At 35.1% G+C, this 22,495-nt stretch overlaps 1 protein-coding gene across 4 annotated transcripts in view; it reads right to left on the bottom strand.

The window, feature by feature from the left end:
• Positions 1 to 22,495, bottom strand: part of Fstl5 (follistatin like 5) — a 567,974-nt gene that overhangs the window by 63,338 nt on the left and 482,141 nt on the right. For all 4 annotated transcript variants that reach the window (XM_037206672.1, XM_037206671.1, XM_028867183.2 and 1 more), the window contains 2 exons: positions 21,437 to 21,555; positions 3,770 to 3,919 (listed from right to left, as the gene is read on the bottom strand). In XM_037206672.1, the coding sequence (XP_037062567.1) occupies positions 3,770 to 3,919; positions 21,437 to 21,555 (269 nt within the window). The remainder of the gene's footprint in view (positions 1 to 3,769; positions 3,920 to 21,436; positions 21,556 to 22,495) is intronic.

Raw genomic sequence — 22,495 nt, 5'->3', positions numbered from 1 at the left:
TGGGTAAAATACGAATTTCTGCAAAACAGACAAAGAAATCAACCTGAGCTGTGGTTTTGTAATTTTTCCAGTGGATTCGAATAGTACCCAAAGATTTGATTTCTCCTGCTCAGTCTTTCAAGGATGTGGCTTTACTTGCCTCTTGTGTATCTCTGAAGAAGCCCTCAGGTCCATTTGCTTCCTCCACACACAGTGATTTACCTGCTTCTCTGCACCAGCATTGCCTTGATGTTGGATCGTATGCCTGCACTATTATTAATTCAGAACTGCTTCTGTATTTTAATTTTGCTTAAAGTTCTATTGCCCTTATTTAAAATGTTATTTAGCATTGTTTTAATGTTTATTTCAATCTGATTAAATTTTAGGTTACACTGTAGCATTTTTTGCATTTTTTTTTTGTTTTTGCTTTTTTGGTTTTTTCGAGACAGGGTTTCTCTGCGTAGCTTTGCGCCTTTCCTGGAACTCACTTGGTAGCCCAGGCTGGCCTCAAACTCACAGAGATCTGCCTGGCTCTGCCTCCCGAGTGCTGGGATTAAAGGCGTGCGCCACCACTGCCCGGCCACACTGTAGCATTTTTAATTTCAAAGTTGATTGCAATGCAAAAAAAATTAACACCTAAATGAAGTTATTCCCAGTTTTAAAATCTTACATTAATGTATAATTATGAGAAATAATACCACCAAAGAAATGTTTTGCTAATTTTACTAGCATATTCATCATTGTGCTAATTAAAATTTTTAATTTTTTTCATAGAAATTAACCACTAATACAAACACATGCTATTTTAGAATTGTTTAACCGTATGTTTCAAAAATTTGCACATTAAAATTAAACACATGCCCACAACCTTAAAAACAATGTTGCTTTTCATATTTAACCTGTATACTGCATTCAGGTTGGTATATTTTTAATTATGTGTATATATATATATATATATATATATATATATATATATATATATCAGTGTATATAAGATGGTTGGATATATGATCATGTATATACAGTTGTATACACACATATGTAATTTGATATCTCACATACACCAAAATACATCACACAAATATATAGCTAGTGGCCTTATTTATATTAGTCAAATTTGATTATGCTTTAATTGTTCATTAATTTTAAATAGTTACAGCATTGTCTGATATGTACAAACACTACTGATTTTAATTATTTGTGAAAATTACTGTCACATTATCACTAACATTAAATTACTAAATACTATTGTTTTATAGGAATTAGAAGACCAGGTACTACTGGTTCTGGCTATAATATTTTAGCCACTTGATCAAACCCTTGTGTGTGTGTGTGTGTGTGTGTGTGTGTGTGTGTGTGTGTGTGTGTGTGTGTTTTGAATTTAAGTTACTTAACATATATTGCTCATTTGCTAACACTGAGGATAAGTACACTATGATTCATCTGTAGAAATAGTTTAACTCTAGGCACATGAGAGCCCTTTATTTGAAGCTTAGGATCATTCTAAACAATTTCTGTATGTGAAAAAATTATAAAATTATCAACTGAAAGCATGTATATCCAGTGACAATGTCTCTACAACTCTGATCCTACAGAAAACTAAAAAATGCCTTGATTGCAGATTTAGAGGTTATACTTGATTTTACTTTGGTGAAAATATAAGTACATACTCCATAATTATGAATAATTAATTGTAGTCAATTTGTTACAGCAAAATAATAATACAAACAAAATCTACATAGAAATAAAACTCCATTGCAGTAATAATTACCAGACTTAGGAGATAGAATAAAATAATATCTACTATCCATTTCCATGCATATAATGTCCAAAATCTAGCAATAAAAATGGTGGCAAAATATATGCAATTATATATTTGGGTAAGATTATTATGAATGGGTAATAATAATATCATTATTTCAACAACATATCTATAAGAATCCATTTGGACTCCCATAAAATTCTCTAATCTAGGTGTTAAACTTGAGGTGAAAACCCTCCACAGAGTTGTGTCAGAATCTACTTTCTCTGTTTTAGCATTGCATGAGTTCTTAAAATGTCCTTGCATTTTATAGATATAACAGGGACTTAGAAAATAATGATTTATGTGATCATTGCATAGCATTTGACCATTTTATTATCCATTATTTCTATTAATTTTTAATTTGACAACATTGTCTGAAGGCAAAAATTGTATGAATAATAAGTGATGTTGGCTTTTTCCACTTTCGAATATCTAGTAGGAAATATATATTCAGTAAATGTCTGTCTCTACTTAAAATTGAATTTAAAGACCAACCTGATTAGTCTCAGATCATGCATCTAATTTTAAAATTTTGGCAAAGAGTCCTGATCATTTCAGACCAAATTCTTCTAATTTACACTGGCCTATCTCAGAGTAAATCAAAATAAAACTACTCTTGTCAAAATTCAACAGCCTCGAAATCACATGCAAATGAACTGTAACATACAAGCTATTTGTTCTCATAATAGGTAAGGGACCATTAAATTGGAGAGCCATGATAAATGTGTGAGCCTGGAAGCCTTAGAATTTTCTAGTAGAATAGCTATTCATGATTTTGTTCAAGATTTCACTATCCATTCTCACATCAGAATCTAAACCATCAGACTAAATGTCAGTGAAGAACTTAGATTCTGGCAGGTAGCAGATCCTTGTGTTAGAACCAATTCTATTAATTTATTTAAAGCCAATACATCTTATAATAGCAATCAATCCATGAATATAACATGAATAGAGGAATGATTGGCTGGATGGCTGGATGGCTGGATGGCTGGATGAATTCATGTGGGGTGTTAATAACACAATTACTTTTTCATCGTTGTACTTGTTAGTAATTCTTATTCCTTTAGAAAGGAATCAAGATCTGTGGGCTAAATAGTAATATTGACTATAAAGTTTATCTATACATATAAATGTTGGTTTGACTCCATTTTGTCTAAGGTACATTGATAGTAGATAGATAATAGATCTATGTGGCTCTTCATATGCCATGGTATGTTGTAAATGCATAACCTGAATGAATGTATTTGAGCTTCAATGTTACTCTAAAATATAAAAGTGATTATGCCCATTTAAGAGGAATGTGTATCTCATAATGCTAGTTTGAGTTTATTTGTTTTTCTTCATTGAAGCCAAAGGTCTTAACTGTTCAGATGTAAATTTGGACACAGATATTCAAGATATAATGCCTTCCATGTGTTATTTTACATTTGAATTTGAGCAAATTGCCTCATAGCATAGTCTTGGAAGGAATAAAAACTCAACCATGGTGGTTCATACTGGAAATATGAACTAAACATATTGTGATTCCATCATCATGGCAGGGTCTATTAAATGTTGGCTTCTGTATCAACCTGTTTTATTATTTATAGCAATATAATATTCTTTACTAACTTGTGAATTTGAATATTGTCTCAGCTTTTGTTAAGATGATAACTAGGGATATCTCAGTTGACTACCAAACATGATTTTCCTGTGTGGAATTAGAATAAGAAAATAAAAAGGCAATTAATCATGTTAATATTACATGTGAGTCCAAAATTCAAATATTATAAAATAAAAGATGCTGAAAATTTTCCCTTAATTCACTACATGCAAAGAGAAGAGTTAGAAGAAAACTCTGAGAAGACATAAATGTTTTTAGTCACCCAAGTAATGAAAGACATCTTAATAATTAAATGGAAGTAGACTAGTTAGGTTTTAGTGACTCTAAGATGAATGCAAATATTTCTTTTAAGTTTCATTTTCAAAAGTAGCCATCAATCATACCTGAACAACTTTTTGAGACTGCACATCAACAATTAAGATTCTATCCAAAGTTGGCTGAGCAACATAAATGAACTTGTCTTTTACATTAACAGCAGAAGCCCACACACATCTCTGCACTTCATCCTCTTCATCTTTGGGACAGACTTCATCCTTTAGTTTAGGAAACAGAAAAACAAATTTACATCCTATACTATAACATGGTAAGGAAATATCTTGAGTAAAATTAATATTTAATGATTTAGTACACTCAGCATAAAATGTTGAATATTCAAATAAGGAAAGTGGCAATGGAATGCAGAGAAAATTTAAGTTCATTGCAGATGTACAGAAAACAATATAAATAAGATTCCAAATCCCAAGATTAAGTGGGGGAGCAGAAAAAAAAAAACACTGAGATGATTTCCCATTATTATGAGGAAGGTTTTTATTGTGGATAAGAGAGTGAAAATATCCAGGGGCATGTAAAAGAGTCCAGAGCATAGAAAAAAGAATCCGGTTGGACGTGGCCAGACCTAGGGAGTAAGAATCATAGAGAATAACAAGAAAAAAAAATAGTGAGAATAGCCAAGGCATGGGGAAAACATTACCATTACACAGGGAATGAACGAAGGGTATCTGTGATGATGGAAGTCTGTGAGTTACAGTAATCTCTATGTGTGATTAAGGGCTAAAGAGGCCTGGAGGCTAGCATGAACTTTGATACGTTGAAAGGTGTCATAGGCATATGTCAATAAAGCAGTATGTCCCTCTGCCAGAGGTAAGGAGAATGACTTCTTTCAGCAGACAGGAACCCATTTCACAATTCCTGAGGAATGCTGGCTTTTATCTAACTGCCAAAAAAATCCTTCTATAGTCCAGCTTGAGCTGAGCCTCCACTCAATTTTGGACAAAGTCAATGGGCTTCCCTTTCTGTGAAGGTAATGGAGTTTCCTATGGAGCTGATATTCAGTTACTTATTTTACTAGTGAAATGCAAACCCTTTTCATTTTTATTGTTTGTTTATTCACTCAATATTTAACTAAAACTTAATAAATCTAATTTTCTTCCAAGACCTTCCAGTGTCAAGTACCTTTAAGAAAACAAACCTCATGCAAAGATAAATTCAGTTTCTCTATCTTCTTTTTTCCCCCTTTTAAATTGAAAATGGATTTTTCTCTCAAGCAATACATCCCAGTCACAGGAGGCAATACAATCCACTCCTCCTAGCTCCTGACACCTCTCCTCTCTTTCTGATCCACTCCTCCTCCTTATCCTCTTCAGAAAAGAGTAGGCCCCTAAGAGATGAGAACTAAACAGGACAAAAGCAGATACAATAGGACAAAGCAAAAGCCCTCATGTTGAGGCTGGGCAAGACAAACCAACAGGAGGAAAAGAGTCCCAAGAGCAGGCAAAGGAGTAAGAAGCATACCCACTTCCACTGTTCGAGACCTACAAAAGCACCAAGCAAACATGACAAAAATGCCAGCAGCTGCCTCGGTGTACCAGAGTTCTGAGTGTACACACATGCACAAAAATCTGATGAATGACCATTGTAGACATTTACATGGGTTTTTATTTAGGACTGACAAATGCTGCTAAAGTCAACTTTCTTTTATTTGTACACTCCTGCACACAGTATTTGTAGACTATCAAATCCCAAACTACTTTATAGTACCTGCTTTCTTTTCTAATTCATACAAAATAGTGTTCCCTGGATGTTCCATTTAATGTCCTTGATTAAAAGGATTTAGCAAAACCAATGATAATATCCACATAAGACATGACTGATTACATTAATATCCAATGATACAACATAGCTCAGGTAGCACAGCCATTGCAGGTAGTTTGCAAGTTTGTCGTAAAATCTGTAAACAATCGAAATACCAGAGCACTTTGTAACCGGGTATTTGTGGTTTACAGTTTGCATTATGCAACATCAGGTGTAACTCAAGGAGGACATAGAGCATCTGCCAGCTGAAATCAGTTCAGTTTGTAAGGTTCAGGAACATTCCAGCTCCCTATTCGTTAAGGCATTCTATTCTTCATAGAATAACCTGTAAATAACCTACAATCCAACAGCCAGTTTTGAATGATACAGATAGCTTTGGGTTAGGAAATGAATGTTGTTTAGTAACTTGGGGCACAATGGCTGATTAGCAGTGGGGCCATGGAGAGGGCCATGGCAGATTGAAGACGTCTTGCCAAGCTGGAGGCAGAACCTATTTAAAACAGAGTGTAGTTTTGAAATTTCACTCATCAGTTCCCATGAAACACCTGGGTAACTTTTCTTCAGAACTGTACTGAATATCACTGACAAGACCCTATGTTTTTGAGAGATAAACACCAGATAAAATATTTATGGAGGTACAAAGTGCTGGGAGGGAAGTTAGACCTAAGGTTGATATCTGATGAAAGGCCCTGAATATAAGGAAATTGTTTACAAATGTGTTGCTCTTGTGTAAAATCTTCCCATTAAGTCTGCAGTAGTAATACAATGTGAATGACCTGACACAAACCTGTCAGGCAAATAACTGCCAGACCAGGAGCAATTTCCACAGCGTTGGTGCTTCAGAACTATTCAACAGTAAACTAAATTGCTCAACTTGGGAATGATTTTCTATTTGTATGCCATTCCCAAAAGGCACCCCTGGCCAGACTTGTAATCATTTTCAAAAAGCCCTTAGGAGCTTCCTCACAGACACCTTGAATTTCCTTTCCTTTGCCTATGTCGTTATTTCTGATTAAAGTCTTTTAGGTTCCACTTAATGATAATGCTACTCTTCTTCAGATTAAACATATTAGTACTTATATTTGTGGATGGCAATTATAGAGAGATGTTACTCACATGTATTAAGCATTTAATGGGAAAGGACAAAAATACCAACAATAAAAACAACACTTAAATAATATATGCTAATAGAATAAGAGTTAGAAAGAAAAATATGATTCTAGTTCAAAATTAGAACTTTTTCTGGTTGGGTCATTTCCATATTAAATCTATATCTGTTATGTTATCTGAAAACATTAAAGGTCTATGAGATTTATGCTGGCTATGTTAGAAGTTATAAATTTATACTTTAATAGTGCTGTTGGTACCTTCTTTGCAGGACCCTAATAAGTCAAACTGGAAATTACATCCACTTGTTTAAAATTGGGAACTCATCATTCTATTTTTTTATATTGATTACCCATTACAACAATCTGGCCTCAAATATCTACTTTATTGTCTTCCCTCTTATTCTCTTATTCTTCATACTCTTACCTTCAACAAATCTTGCATTACTGTCCTTGGGAAAGACAATTTTATTTTTTCATTTGCATTAAGTACTCCCATGTTTCCATCACTCAACCAGTTTCTGCTAATAGTTTGTCTTCCTTTGTACCTTCTTTGTTTCCTTCCTTCCTGTCATTGATTGTTTGAGACAAGATCTTATATATCCCAAGGTGGACTTTCACCTCTATATGTAGCCAACAATGGCTTTGAACTCATATTCTTCCTGCCTCTATCTCTTGTCAGTATATCCATGAGTCACTGTGCTTAGTATGCAGTGCTCAAGACTGAATCTTGGGAGTCATGGTTAAAATCAAGTACTCTACCAATTAAGGTACATGTCTAGGCCCCTGGAGTCTTTCTTTCCACTCTCTCTGATCTTAGGATACTTGCCCACACTTCCCTGTTTTCAGTAATGCTAACAATGCATTACTTCCTCAAAGTTAAACTACAAATTATGAACCACTTAATTAAATCAATTTGCTTTTCCACTCTAAACATGCATTTTATTTTATTCAAATCTTTTGAGAACATCATAGAATCATAATTCTTTTTTCTTGATGGAGGGGGTTTCTGCAACCACCAAGGCCAGCAAAAAATGATCTACGGGAGTTAAAGTAGTTTGGTTCAGCAGGACTCTGTAGCCAGTGATGGTTCAAACTTTGACAGTGCAGCCCAGGGTTGTTTATTTTAGGCTTTTTAAAGCACAGGACAATTTGGTAAAATTTGTCTAGTGATAATTAACTCAATCCCATGTGCACAACAAGCTAAAAACATGCCCACATGGAAACTCTTCATAAAGTACGAGTGACATCTTCCATAATGGTAATTTCTATAGATTAACTAAAAGAAAAACAGACTCAGATTAAACAAGCTAATGATAAGGATCTGTGGGAGGAAGGATAGAACTTCAGATTGATTGAGACAAACAAGCTCAAGATAAGGGTCTGGTGGAATCAGTGTATTCTGGCCACACAGATAGCGCAAAAGTCACCAGGCTATTTATTAATCATGTCTGTTCCCAGCCTTCTAGGTGGAAAACAGTTATACATCTTTCTCTTTGAAGAGAAATCCCTTGTGTTTAACATTTCTGGCTCACCTAGTACTTATCTGTGAACACAAGGACCTCCATGCCTCTTCTACTTCACCTCTCCCTGCTAAGTTCATCATATTTATGCTAGCCCCTTTATATCACCTTCATTAGGGGACAGTTTTTCAAAGCCAACAGAGAACTTCAAATTTTAGATCTGAGGATGGGGCGATGTCAGCCATGAATATGGCAAATATTTTCCAAATATTGTCGGTGATCATGTAGGGTGACCCACAGCATTATGTAACTCCAGCTCTAGTAGATGTTACACACTTCACTCACCTGGGCATACATCCTGAACACACACATAAACACATATATGAAGTTAAAAGAAAAGTTTTAAGAAAGAAAATAAAGAAGTTTATTTCTTTAGTGAGAGAGGCTAAACTTTCCATCTTCTGTCTCAGGCTCCTAAGTAGCTAAGATTATAGAGCCTGACCACCAGGCTCATACCAACCACTAGTTTTCAGTCCTTGGGCTGCTTTAATTGAGTAGTTACTATGTGCCTGATATGGTGCATAGCCTTACTTGCAAATAAAGCATAATTATGAAAGCATGCTTATTATTTTCTTGTGCAATGTTCTTTCATTACTGTGAGACAGGGTCAGAAAATAAGGGGCCTAGAAACACTTTCAGTCGACTGTCTATTTCACTATCAACCAGGAGTTAAAACTGTTTTTTTTTATATTGTTTAAAGGACAAAATAAAATAGAAAAAAGATAACAAATGAATAATGTGTAAATTGTGTATAAAATTCAAGTTTCTGTAAATAAAGTGTCTTTGAGATAGAGCTTCACTAACCCATTCATTTAAGAGGAAAAAAAAATGGCTGTCTCTCTGCTACAGTGGCCATGAATGCATGGACTGCAAAGCCTAAAAAAACTTGGCTGTGTAGAAAATTTTGCTGATTTCTGATTTTATACAATCCCTACCATAGTTAGAAGGTTAGTTCTTAATTAAATTATTTTTGATCCAGGTTGCATTATTTTCTGCTACTTGTGGAAAGCCAAAGCTCAAATCTGGATTCCTCGATCCATTTCTCAAAGGTAGGTGGTCATCCATACTGAGGACCTACTATGATCACATGACATAAGAGAGTAATCTCCAGTTATCCCATTATCAGACATCCTTCCATTTAAATCTTTCTAGAAAAAAAAAACTATAAAGTGTAGAGTACAGAACAAACATACTACATTGAAAAAGGAATACATAAAGTGGTGAAAACTTGAATCAAAACTCAAACAAAGATAAGGTAACTTATTTGCTGTGTGGGGGCATAGATAGGCAGATAGGTGGAGAGAGAAAGTAAAGCTTGGTTTATGTTAGGGAAACTCAAAAAATAAAAAGAAAGAAGGAAAGAAAAGAAAAAGAGAAAGAGAGAGAGGAAGGAAGGAAGGAAGGAAGGAAGGAAGGAAGGAAGGGAGGAAGGGAGGAAGGAAGGAAGGAAGGAAAAAACAAAGAAACAAAGACAGATAGAAAGAAAGAGAAAGGAAGGAAAATTGAGGTTGCAGTTCTATAAATTATTAGAAGTAAAAGAACAGGGACAGAGAAAAATTGAGAATTAAAGTTATTTCTAAACACACACACACACACACACACACTGTGTGTGTGTGTGTGTGTGTGTGTGTGTGTGTAAGAATTGGTATGTAAAATAGCCTGACAATTAGGAGTGAAAAGGAAAGTGTAAGTTATAATATCTAAAAACTGACCTATGTAATAGTAAGAGAATCGAATGTGCTGAGACTAATTAAAAGCCAGGCCAGGTTCTCTCAACTATAAGGAGAGGTTATCTGGTGGTCTGAATAGTCTGTACAATCACTGTTTTATACAATTTAAAGAGTTGTGAATGGAAAAGTTGACACTAGTATGATGACTCATAACAGTGCATTAGTGATGGCACATGAGATGTCCTAAGATTTGCACAAATTATTATGGACACTGAATGAAGCAGCAGCATGTGTTTATCCCAGAGTGTGTTGTAGACAGCCATAGGTAGACAGGGAAGAAATGGAAAGGTGTTGGAACAAAGAAGCCAGGGGCTGACCGCTTAATTAAATAGGTACACACAAGCGCTTAGGTAGACAGCTTCTGCACACTGTTCTTGTAGCTTGTCAGTAGTCGCTGAACAGACATTGGTTTGAGCATTTTTGCCTTATCTCACTTTTGTGCTTTTCCACCAAGCAGTTCGTCAGGGCCTGAGAATTCTCTCCATTGGCTAAGAATGAGTAGAACTGGGAGAGTTGTACTCACTGCTGACTATTTATGAGTCATTGCACTCTCTTTTCCTTAAAGCTACAAACTCCGTACATCACTTCAGAGAATGAAGATGAGGGACCACTGTGTTTCATTATGCACTAATGATTCCTTCCTAGCACACGTGTTTTGTAAACTAATGTTTTGGGGTTTTTTTTGAGACTGTTTCTCTGTGTAGTTTTGGTGCCTGTTCTGGATCTCACTCTGTAGAACAGGCTGGCCTTGAACTCACAGAGCTCTGCCTGGGTCTACCTCCCGAGTGCTGGTATTAAAGGCGGGCACCACCACTGCTCAGCAAACTAATAGTATTAATTGATTAAAATAATTTTACTAAAATCATTTTATTGTAAAGAACTTCCAAATAATAAACAGCAGACAGCTGGACTGATGTAACCTCTCAAGCAAGTAGTTGGCTAAAACCAGTCTTTACATCTAGACAAACCTCTCTATATACATACACTAATTGTTCAGAAATCACAAAACATACAACTCAATTTATACTGTCTTCAATAAGTTTTCTTGCTCAAAGTATATTTCATTAAAATAATAGAAACAATGATTTTCTTCAGCTCTTGAAAACACACCACCCATTTTCTTAATTAATGTGTTTTCAATGTGGAGTTGAAATAGTCCCATTTTCTGCATGTGGACCTTCTATCACAATGTGTCTCAGGGATCTTCTTGCTTAGAGTTCCTCAGAGATTATAGTTGTATTCAACAGGTTGGCAAAGTCATATCCTGTTGTACACAATGAAAATGTTAGCCTTTGGAAATTTTACTAAAGATGAGGCACAAAATTTGGGGCATGAATATGTATTTAAATCTTACTTGTGATAGATAATAAATGGATCAAGATTTAGTCTTTTATGTGCCATCTTTTAGTCACAATCTAGGAAGTCCAACTCTACAGCAGTACTAACCATAATGTGGTCTGTGCACTGCGGTCTTTTAGACCACTATCAGTAAGTAAACTAAAACTAACCTATAGTTTAAAACAGCTGTTTAGTGCCTCCTGAATTCTTGAATAGATCAGGCTTGGGTGTATGTTATTGGATTATCTGGAGGATTTCATTTGCACCAACTACTTACTAACCAAAAGCAAACAAACAAAATTAGATTGAGCTCCTGTGTCACAAATTCTCCCTTAAAAAATATATGTGTGCTATATTCACATATGTGTATAACCAGTGTGATAACAATTTGATTCCACTCTGTCAACAAAATAATAAAGTCATACTTGGAAAATTATGTGATAGGATACAAACTTTTTTTGGCTGGGTGATTTGTTCAATTTCTGATAAATAAATAATATAAAATAAACATTTAAAATTGCATTGAAATATATAGTTCTATGTTATAATGATATCTCTTACAGCCTTTTAGAAATATGTGTATATAAAACTCTGTGTACATATATATTTTATCTACCTGAGCTCTTTGTAAATTTCTAGTTATAATAATTTTGAATATTTATTTGCACAATGATTACAACTAATATTTAAAATAAAGTATTAAGTAATTTAGAACCAAAGACATTTTACTTTCCCTCTTTTGCTGCTGTGGATGAAAACTCAAGGATTTGCTTTCATTAAGCAAGGGCTCTATCATTGAGCTATAACTAGGACTCTGAGGATAACATACTCATTTTTAAAAAATACTAACAGGAACTGAGATACAAATATTTTCCTCCATCTTCTAATTAGGATCCACTGCTTATAACCCATAAAATATACCACTCACCTTCAAAAATGGAGTACAATGAATTTGACACATTCTATTAAAGACTTCATTTATGTCCATGTAAGCCAGAGCACTTTTGGACATACAATACAGGGTCTATTTTTACCTGAATTGAGGCTACACTAGAATACTACATATTGTATGGTTTTGATTTTAGGACATCAAAAAGCACAAAGAATACACTACAGAAATTCTTATTTTCAACCAAATCCAAATACGTTTATGTATTTTCCTGTCAGTGTAAAAATTAGGCTGAGGGCAGTGTGCAGGCAGAAGCCAGTGCTGGAAAGGGAAACCTGAACAATCTGCCTGGAGGCTAATCACGCCCAGGTGTAACACGCAGCAATACCCACATATTAGCTGTGAAATACTTTTCATAAGCCCTGATTACCTCTTTAGTGAAATGCATATAATAATGCCTTCCATCAGACAGAGTCATTGTGAGGATTAAACAAAATCATGTTTGTATTGTTCAAGTAATCAGTACTACTCACCTCTTATTTTCAGGTAGAATTTTCTCTGGGGATTGCACTTCATGAAATTACACTTGTCTACATATTTCACATAAACTTTGTTTTCACTTCCCATAACTGTTTGCACAGGTTTGACTGCATGTATTTAAGAGTTTCTGGGTAATCTGAAGTGTGGCAAATACATATTTCTCTCTGTCATTGGTTGCTCAGATTGAGCTTATTGGGGCATTTCTCATTTACTGATCTAGATTTTGATAACATTGAATTCAAATTCTAGCAACTATATTTTAATTCATGGATGAAAAAAATCAAAAATATTGAATGACTGAACTGTATCTAAATGCAGAATGTTTATCAAAATTTAAATTACTTATGAATAGTTGATATGATAAATAATAGTGTGTTAGATATTAAATATAAAATATAGTGAGAAAACTGGAGACATTATAAGTAAGTGCAAAATGGAGAGCATTTCAGTTCTCCTAGTGGTTTCAAGGGATTGAAATTCTGGGTTGGGGCAGAATATTAAAGGGCTGAGATTTCAGGGACAGCAGTTTTGTGGCTACTGTACAGGCTTGTGTTTCAAACAGTGAAACAGTGAGAGAATCCAAACTAACTCTCCAGGCCAAAGGTCTCAAGTTATGTCATATAATCAGAAGAAAGTCATTGGCAAAAGGTGTTGAACTGAAAGCAAATACCAAAACCCCAGTGAGATATAGTAATGATGGCAATTATCAATAAATGTGAATTAGGTAGAAACTGGAGCTTCACATTCAATCAACTTTCTTAATAACTAGCAGGAACATTTGGAATTAAAAGACTCAGTTTAATTTTGCTTCTCAACCTATTGAAGGTATTTTATCATAATGTAGTAATAAGTTTATCTTACAAAGTGAACTTAGCAAGGTGGATAGCAAAGAAAAAATAATAATGAAAAACCTGTTACTTCATAACATACATACATTCTACTGTTCTATTCTTAAAATAATGGAAAGTTAAGTATAATCACAGTGCCCAAGAGAAGCAGTCAGTTACCTTCGAAACACTGATGTTCCTTTCAAATATATTGTATACCCTAGTCATCCTACAAGGAGAGAATACTAACCTCAAACACACTGTGTAACCTAATTTTATTTGTGTTTGCCTGAACACTCCAACTAACTGTCAATACATTCTTTGAATTAAAGAGAGCAATAAAACAGTGATCCCTCATTATATGCCACACAGAATGATTTTCTGACTTTGAAAGGTAGACTTTTGGTTATATGTCAGTGTAGCTGTTTAAACACAGCCAAGATCTGAACTTCAGAGTTTCCTTCCTCAAGTCCTCAAGTCTGACTTGGGCTATTCATTTACCTGATCAACCAACGCTGTAACAGTATTTTAAAAACTAGCAATGGCATTATAAATATGGCATTATAAATATGGTATGAAATCTTAGATGTGAAATAGGTTCAAAGGTAAAATCTAGCCATTTTAAACATTTCAAATGACCTCAGTTGGATTTAATTTACCTTGGATGCTCATCGTATTTGAAGTAAAATATTTCTCATCATTATAAATCCATACAAGAAAAAAGGAACAAACTTCTAAGAAGAAGTAGTTAAATAATTTTAATGACCTGGAGTGTGAGCTGTGGGCCTCCTTCCTCTCAGAGTTTTTTTTTTTTTTTTTTTTCTTAGTATGGCATTGAGTAATGTGCATTTTATAGGTTTCTCTTTTTTTTTTTTTTTTTTTTTTTTTTTGTTTTGTTTTGTTTTGTTTTTTTCAAGACAGGGTTTCTCTGTGTAGCTTTGCGCCTTTCCTGGAACTCACTTGGTAGCCCAGGCTGGCCTCGAACTCACAGAGATCTGCCTGCCTCTGCCTCCCAAGTGCTGGGATTAAAGGCATGTGCCACCACTGCCCAGCTTATAGGTTTCTCTTTTCAGTGATTTTAGTTGTGAAATAAGATTCTCCATCTCAATATGTAGAATATCTGTATCCTCTTTCTATGCATTATCGGTGAGATGGGAGTATGTATTAAGCTCCTTGTCAGTCTGTTGACATCTCCATTATTCAACCCATGTAATACCACTTAAGCATCCCACTTTGATCCAGCAGTGAACAGTGTCAGAGGCAGATGGTGCCTATCATTTGGATGAGATTCTTCCATCCTCACATATTGTCCAGCTAAAAGTGCCTGATGTGGAAGACAGGCTGCCTAGTTTTGTGAGCCTGCTACTGGCTGAAAAATATATTCTGACATAACAGATTTATCTCCCCTAGATTATAAATCTATCTGCAGATATAATTATATACATTTCTATTTTTAAACCTGATTGCATTTCACGCAGAAATCTGTGCCACATAAAAATGCTAATGAAGAGCAACACTGCATCTGATTAACCTTTTTTTTCCTCCAGCATCAGGGATGGAACCCAGAGCTTCACACATGTGAAGCAAGCCCACTGCCACTCAGCCATAGGACAAGATTTCAAATAATTTCACATTTTTCCTAATACTTATTGCTTGATGATTGTTTTAGAAGACTTAAAGTTTATGTGTTTTTAAGATGGAGTCTTAACTATGTAGCCCTGCCTATCCTGGACTCATAATGTAGACAGGACTTAGCCTTGACATTGCAACAGTCATCCTACCTCAGCCTCCTGCATGCAGAAAATACAGTAGCAAATTTTATTGTGTACAGGTTTATGGTGAAAAGATAATATGAAAAATTACATGGAAGTAAATTCATTTTATCAATTACAGGAAAAAATATGAAAAAATGATCAGTTGCATAAAATCACATTTTCAATTATTTTAAAATATTATATTTGTAAAAAATATATCAGTTAATAAGTATATCCAATGTTACAGATTAAAGCACCAACCATAATGAAAATAGGGCTGTAGATATAAAAATTTTTGAGCAGGGTCTTATAATGTTCCTCTGTTCTTATCATAAAGACCATATTTTTTCATCTTAAAATACGGTTGAAACTGAAAGCCTTGAGCTTATGGACATGACATTTAGAGATGGCCCAGGGCAGGCACAATCCCTGTGGACACCCAGCCACATTTCCAGCAACTGAGTTGTGTTGTCCATGATGCACTCCCTTCAGCCCATTGTCTGTGCAGCAGTGAGGTGAGACTCACAATAGAACATCTTTTGCATGGCCCCATGCCAATCTGTCCTGCTACTTCTCTTCTAGCTTCATGGCAGTGCACTTCCCTGATCTAGGGAAAGATGCTTCATTCAAAGAAAGTTCAGCAGGGTGATTGTCTTTAACATGCTCCTTTATTCATATTCCTATAAGAGCAATGGCCACACATACACAGGCCTGTAATTTATAGCTCATGTGTGTCCTCCTCTTTCCTCTTCAAGACATTATTACCACAAAATCTGACACAATGGGAGTTTTCAATCAAGACCTATGTATTAACAATTAAACAAAACTCATTTAAGATGGGTATGAGTGATAATATAGAGTTTAATATTAGAGAAATTTATTTTAGATTACAATGAATAGATAAGGAAATGGGGTACAACACACAACGGCATATTAAATAGCTCTAACAATCCTGACAACCTGTTGTTTGTTAGAAAATAGATGTAACTTAATGTTATATTTAGTGAAATAGTCCAAAGTGAGACAGAAAGACAAATTGCTACAAATTTCTCTTATGCAGAAAAAATAAAACTAAAATCTGATGTCATAGCACTGTAGATCAACTGAGAAGTACTAGAGGATAAGGGTTTTGAGTAGATAGGCGAGAAAAAAGGCTGATCAGTAGGTACCAAGTTAAAATTAGCAAGGTAGCAAGACATTCTGGGGAGCTGTTGAAAAGCACAGTGATTATGGCTAATTTTAAAATGGTAAAAGAGTTAGGATTCTTTTTCTCCACAAAAAAACCCTTATTTGAAATCATATATATCTAATCTGATATAAAAAATATGCAATGACTACATGTATTGAAATACTGTATTGTGCTGAAGAATATATACCATACCATTTTATGTTTTATGTACCTTTTAAAAATAAATTTATATTAAAAATATGGTTTAATTTCATCTGAAAGCTCCCAGACTTCCCATCAGGAAACTCCTATTGTCATCCTTTTGAGTTTTCACTAGGAAATAATTTTTGACAAATAGGACTGAAACAGAAGTTTGTGTGTCTGTTGGTGTTATATAACATGCTGCTTTGTGCATGTTCATTTCCATAAGAGAACAGTAGCTATTGTAATTATTTTGTATATTAAGCTTTAGAGATAAATGAACAGTGTAGCTGATGGTGCAGCTTTACTATAGCTTAGCAAGCTCTGGGAAAGATTGACTGCATTATTAAAGTGTTGAAAAGTCCATAATAATTTCCTAAAATGATTCAACAAAAATTTAAAAATAAATCAACAATCAGAAACTAATTCTTCTGGGCAATGACTTAACGGCCTCTTTAGGTAAGACCAGTGAATTTTAGATTTCAGGCATTGTCATTTGAATTCTTATTAGGTGACTATATCTTAATTTCAGCATGGAAAATCCATTGAATAAAATAATCACAAAGCATATAAAAATTTAAATTTCAATACTGAACAGTTTTGGAATATCTACAGATTTAAATATTTAATAAAATTAATGCTAATAATTTGCTGATTTATGCTTCCTTTCCTTCCTGAAAAATTCAGTTGATGTTTGTAACCTGATAGAGTTTTTAGTACACTTTAAAAATGAAAATGGGGATTGTTTGACTAAAATGATTAATTGTCAAAAACATACCCACATAAAATATTTAATAGTGATAGTTCAGGCTGGGCGGTGGTGGCACATACCTTTAATCCCAGCACTCGGGAGGCAGAGGCAGGCAGATCTCTGTGAGTTTGAGGCCAGCCTGGTCTCCAAAGCGAGTTCCAGGAAAGGCACAAAGCTACACAGAGAAACCCTGTCTCAAAAAAACAAAACAAAACAAAACAAAAATAGTGATAGTTCAAAATACATTATGTGCCAAGGACAAAAAAAAATGTTTAATTTAATATATAAAGTGTGGAGTGGACATGAGGAGACATGGTGGAACAAACCATTATTTCTTAAAAATAAACAACAATAAACTTTTATTTCTTAGCAATAAATTTCTGTATTTTCATTATACAAATACAATAAACTCTACAAAACCTGTAATTTAAGTCATATATGGTAAGGAATTGTATGGCATTTTAAATATCAAGTATTTTTATGCTTAATAACATTTGTTTCAATACTTTTTTAAATCACTTAACATCTCTACCATTAAAAAAATCTAGGGAAAAATTCAAGTAACTTTGAATGCACTAATCATTCTGCTCACAGTGATTAACACAGCTTGGCTATCAATAGCTCCTTGAAGAGCCTTAATACGGTGTCTCTATAACCTTATTGTGCCTAATGCACAAGGGAACTGCACACGTCCATCGGGACGCTGCTACCTGCTTTAAACCCCCACCCTCAGCCAAAGTCACCCTAGTGGGAGCTTCCAAACAGATGTTCAACAGAAACACAGAGGAAGAATGTTACAACAGTGTGCATTTTTAGAAATATCAGAAGATCTCTTTACATCTAGCACTTCAAAGAACAGTTTCATAAACGTATTTCTTTTGAAATCTAGAGAGTAATCTCTGAAGGAATATTTAGAAGGCATCTATATTACTCTCCATAGGAAGTTCTTTGCATGATGTCACCGCACATGCAAAGGAACAAAAGCATAAACTCTTATCGCTCCACAGTTCTGCAAATTAAGCCCTGTTTGAGCAGTGCCCCACTGAGACAGCACTCTGTGGGGGAGTCTCCTGCTTGTGTTTTCCAGACCCCATTGTAGTGTGGAACTCCGAGAGCTGCCCACTGGCTATACCTGGATGTAATGGGTCCACACAACCTAAGAGGGCTGCTGTTTAAATCAGTGTTTGGGGTACCTAATATCAAAAAGTAGTAATTGAATTAGAAACAGAACAAGAAGCAAAGGGAAACTGGAATCGTCACTAGGAGAGTTGGTGAGTTGGTTGCTCACTGTGGAGAAACGTGGTCTGTTCCTGCTTGCTGACTTGTGTCACTCTTGCCTCATCCAGGTATTGTGCTGTGGATCTCCTATCCCTAGGTATACTCTGTATTCTGATAAAGTACTGATGTTGACTTCTCAAAGGAAATTAGTTTTCAAAGGAGGAAGCTCCTTTGTGCAGGAATCTTAGAGATCCGTGTTAGGTGTGCTACAAAAGGCTGTGAGTTCTGGTTGGCTTCTCAGAACGCTTTAAATTGGCACTGAATGCAGGTAAACAACCTTTGGGGGCATGTTCTAGATTAGTTAAGCATGATAATTCATGGGCCATTTTCTCACAGCTGGACCAGTAGCTGGTCAGAGTAGGACCCTGGTTTTTGTCAAGATTAGCAGCTGGATCCAAAGAATGCTCTATCTGTAAGGCCTGGGGTTGACTGAATTAAAAACCTTGAAAGGCCATGTGAGTGGTAGATGAGATTGACAGTCCTTGATATCCAAGAGAATGAAAAGTAAGTAATCTAAAGAGTTTTAAACATTTTTCCCCAAAACTTAGTTCAATTTGAATATGAATCCATAAGTCTGAAGGAGAAATATATTTGCTTGAAGATCATACCCTCCCTGACAAGAAGAAATCTTGTGTAGATCTAATATAAATAAAGCAAGAGTCCTGCCAACCAGAGATACAAAACAAAGGGCAAAAATCAACCCAGGAGATGAAAGAATAACACAGTTCACTGAACGAATCCTCGCCAGTGCTCTCCCAAAGTCTGAAACCTAATGCAAACTGACGTTGCACCAAAATAGAATTTTTATTTAGAGCAAGCAAACAGCACCTTTTGAAGAATTTGATGGAAGATTCGAAGTGTATCAGTCCTTATCTACACTTCATTGATCCACACACCCTGTGTGGGGAACTGAACTGTTACTACCTTAATGTTGAAATGACTTTGAAAAATATCTTATCAATGTTTATTTTTTATTCATGAGGAAAAAATGATTCCAAACGATTTCTCCCCTACCACTTATATCCAAGAGAGGTATTCTCTAAAATCAGATAAGATAGATTTAATTTCACTACTCCAAGAAAGGATGTTTTCCCTCATCCAAATAGTACTTCAGATCCTATCATCATAAATTAATAGGCACTAGAGATTATATTTATCCCCTAAAACCTCAGTGATAAATTATTCTTGGAAATGTTTTGAGAAACAACAAAAGGAAAACACTGTTTAGTGTAATTACAAAGCAGGGATTAATGTTAAAATAGGGACGGAATGAGATGTATCCCTTTTAAACAAAACTGAGTGACTCGCAGTGGATGAAGGCAATGAGCTTTTTGTTAAATTGTTTCAACTATTGCTCCTTGTCCATGTTTATGAGCAGCAGCATTTGAGCTTGTCATGAATACACACCTCATCACACACTAAAGGAAGAACAGGCGAAAGTGGCCACCTACGTCTCCCTGACTAGCCCTGGGTATTCAAATGCTTAGCCAAATCCCAATACAGATAGGAAGAAGGTGTTTATGTAGGTGACTGACATCATCCAGTATGGTCTGCATGTCCCCAAACTCACGCGCCCAAACAGAGACAAAATTCTGTCTCAAGATTTTAATATTGAAACCTAGACTGAGTTTTCTACCTGTCCTAAAATTCAACTTTCAGGTTAATTTGAGTTTCCAGCCTGATGTACTGGCCGACAGCACTTAGACAGACAGTTCCTCTCTCACCTAAATATTCTACTGTCGGTCAGTCCAACTGTCATTGGACTTCACACCTTAGCCCACAATTCTGAGTCAATGTTTCAAAATAAATGTATGTGTAGATAAACAGAAAGAGGAGAGGAGGAGAGGGAAGTATGGGAGGGAGAGGGATTAAGGAAGGGGATGAGGGAAGGGAGGATGAGGAAAGGAGAGGAGGAGGAAGTGAGAGAAAGGAAGAGGAAGAGAGAGACAGGGAGATACAAAGAAAGAGAGATGCAAACACAGAGACAGACACAGAGTAATAGATGTCCCTAATGAAACATTGTCATCTTATGTAACACTCGACTATCTTCCCATGAACTTACTTAACAGTTGGAAACTTGAAGCCGTGGAGTCCAGTACCACATGTGCACAGTGGACTAACCATACTTTCTATGTTTAAACATAGAAAAAATACTTCATGTAATAAATAATTATTTAATTCAATTTAATATTATGTGCTCCCCATTTTACTACTATATATGTTTGCTTTTCATCTGTGGGCATTAGTTTTATCTGTGAATGGTGTCTTCATATATCAATATACAGCAGCACTACCAGCCTCTAATGGGCTGGATGAAGATATAAAATCAAGTTCTAAATCACAATCTTAAATGTCTTCTTTAGTCACATGGCCTTGTCAACTTTAAATATGGGAATTAGGAAATAATTTTGTCTGAAAGTATGTTCATTATATTTTAAATAATCACATTTTGAGTGTTTAGCATAAGCTTATAAATTTGTGTGGGAGAAGACAGGCAAAATAAGTTTGGTATCAAAAATATATATATTCTAAAAATTATCCTGTTTTCTTTTACTTTGTTAAAGAAATGGTGTCCTAAAAAACTAGAGATGTTCTAAATTACATAGACTGAGAAAGTTATTAAATGTTGTGTTTACTGTTGAAATTTCATCCCTATCAATTTCTTGATAACACAAGTATTAACACTGTAAAATATATTATTTTCCCTTCGTGAAATCACAGACAGCATCACGAATTTAGAATTTTCTTCCCTCACAAGTTTCACAGAGTTATACACTTCATTGTCCTTCTACAACATAATTTTACTTTATAAATTTTTCTCATAAAACTTTAAAGGAACTTTTCAGATACTTGCCTGAAATCCAAGGAGCTTTTCACTGGGTTTAATGTGCCTCTGGAATTCACATTCTGTGGGTTGTATCACTTTGATTCCATCTTCATAAAAAACGTAGAACATGTTCCCAATTCCAAGACCTTAGGAATAAAACACATTTCAAAAGTTCAAAATAGAATTATCAGAAACCTTTACAACAAAACCTGAGCGCCTATCATGTCCCTAGCAATGCTGCATTGAAGATGTTACATAATGCTAATAAAACAAAGTACAGGGATGTCTCTGCAGGAGACAACACAGGCATTTTCCTGGTCTTCCTGACCTGCAGTGAGGTGGATCCCTGTGTATAAATCAGTGCATGTCTCCAAACAAGCAAAAATGGAGTTATGAGCTCTTTGAAACAGAGATTAGAATGGAATATTTCCCTATTTATTGTGGATATTAGTTAAGGGGTAAAAGTCACTAATGAAGAATAAATTCCATTGTAATATTTATCATAGTTCCCCCAAAAAGGAAGAAATTTCACTCATTTGGGAGGTCACTGTTTATAAAGACTTTTAGAAATGAAAAAGACCAAATGTACAAGATTTTGGAGAATGTATACTGTCAAACATCCTACACCCAGATCTGAAGTATCAGTGTTTTTTTTTTAAGTTCATAGTTTTGAAAGTCTCTTTCTTCAGTCTGAAATAAACTAATTTTTTTACAAGAATCTGTAATTTTTTAACTAAGTATTTTAACTGTTGCCTGAAGGCATTACATATAAAATTTCCCACTCTTTCATAAATACACGCCAAGAGGCACAGGAAGGTCAAAGGATGCCACTTGATAGGTGGATGAGGTTCGCTGAAATCTAAGCCCTAAAGCTCTTGCCACAACTTAAGAAACACTTGTCCTTGCAGAGTGTTTACCTACCTGGATCTCCCACATCCTCATACATACCTATTTGAAAGTGTACACACCTGTACAAACAAATTGTCATTTGTCCTGAGAAAATACATACATGTAGTATGGGACCCCCATATTGATGAGCACCTGTTTTGAAAGTATACACTTCTGTCTGAAAGCATCCATATCCTC

This window comes from Peromyscus leucopus, chromosome 6 (assembly GCF_004664715.2).
Source record: "Peromyscus leucopus breed LL Stock chromosome 6, UCI_PerLeu_2.1, whole genome shotgun sequence".
Lineage (NCBI taxonomy): Eukaryota > Metazoa > Chordata > Mammalia > Rodentia > Cricetidae > Peromyscus > Peromyscus leucopus.
The sequence above is the reverse complement of the archived record's forward strand: the minus strand, read 5'-3'. Positions and strand labels throughout refer to the sequence as shown.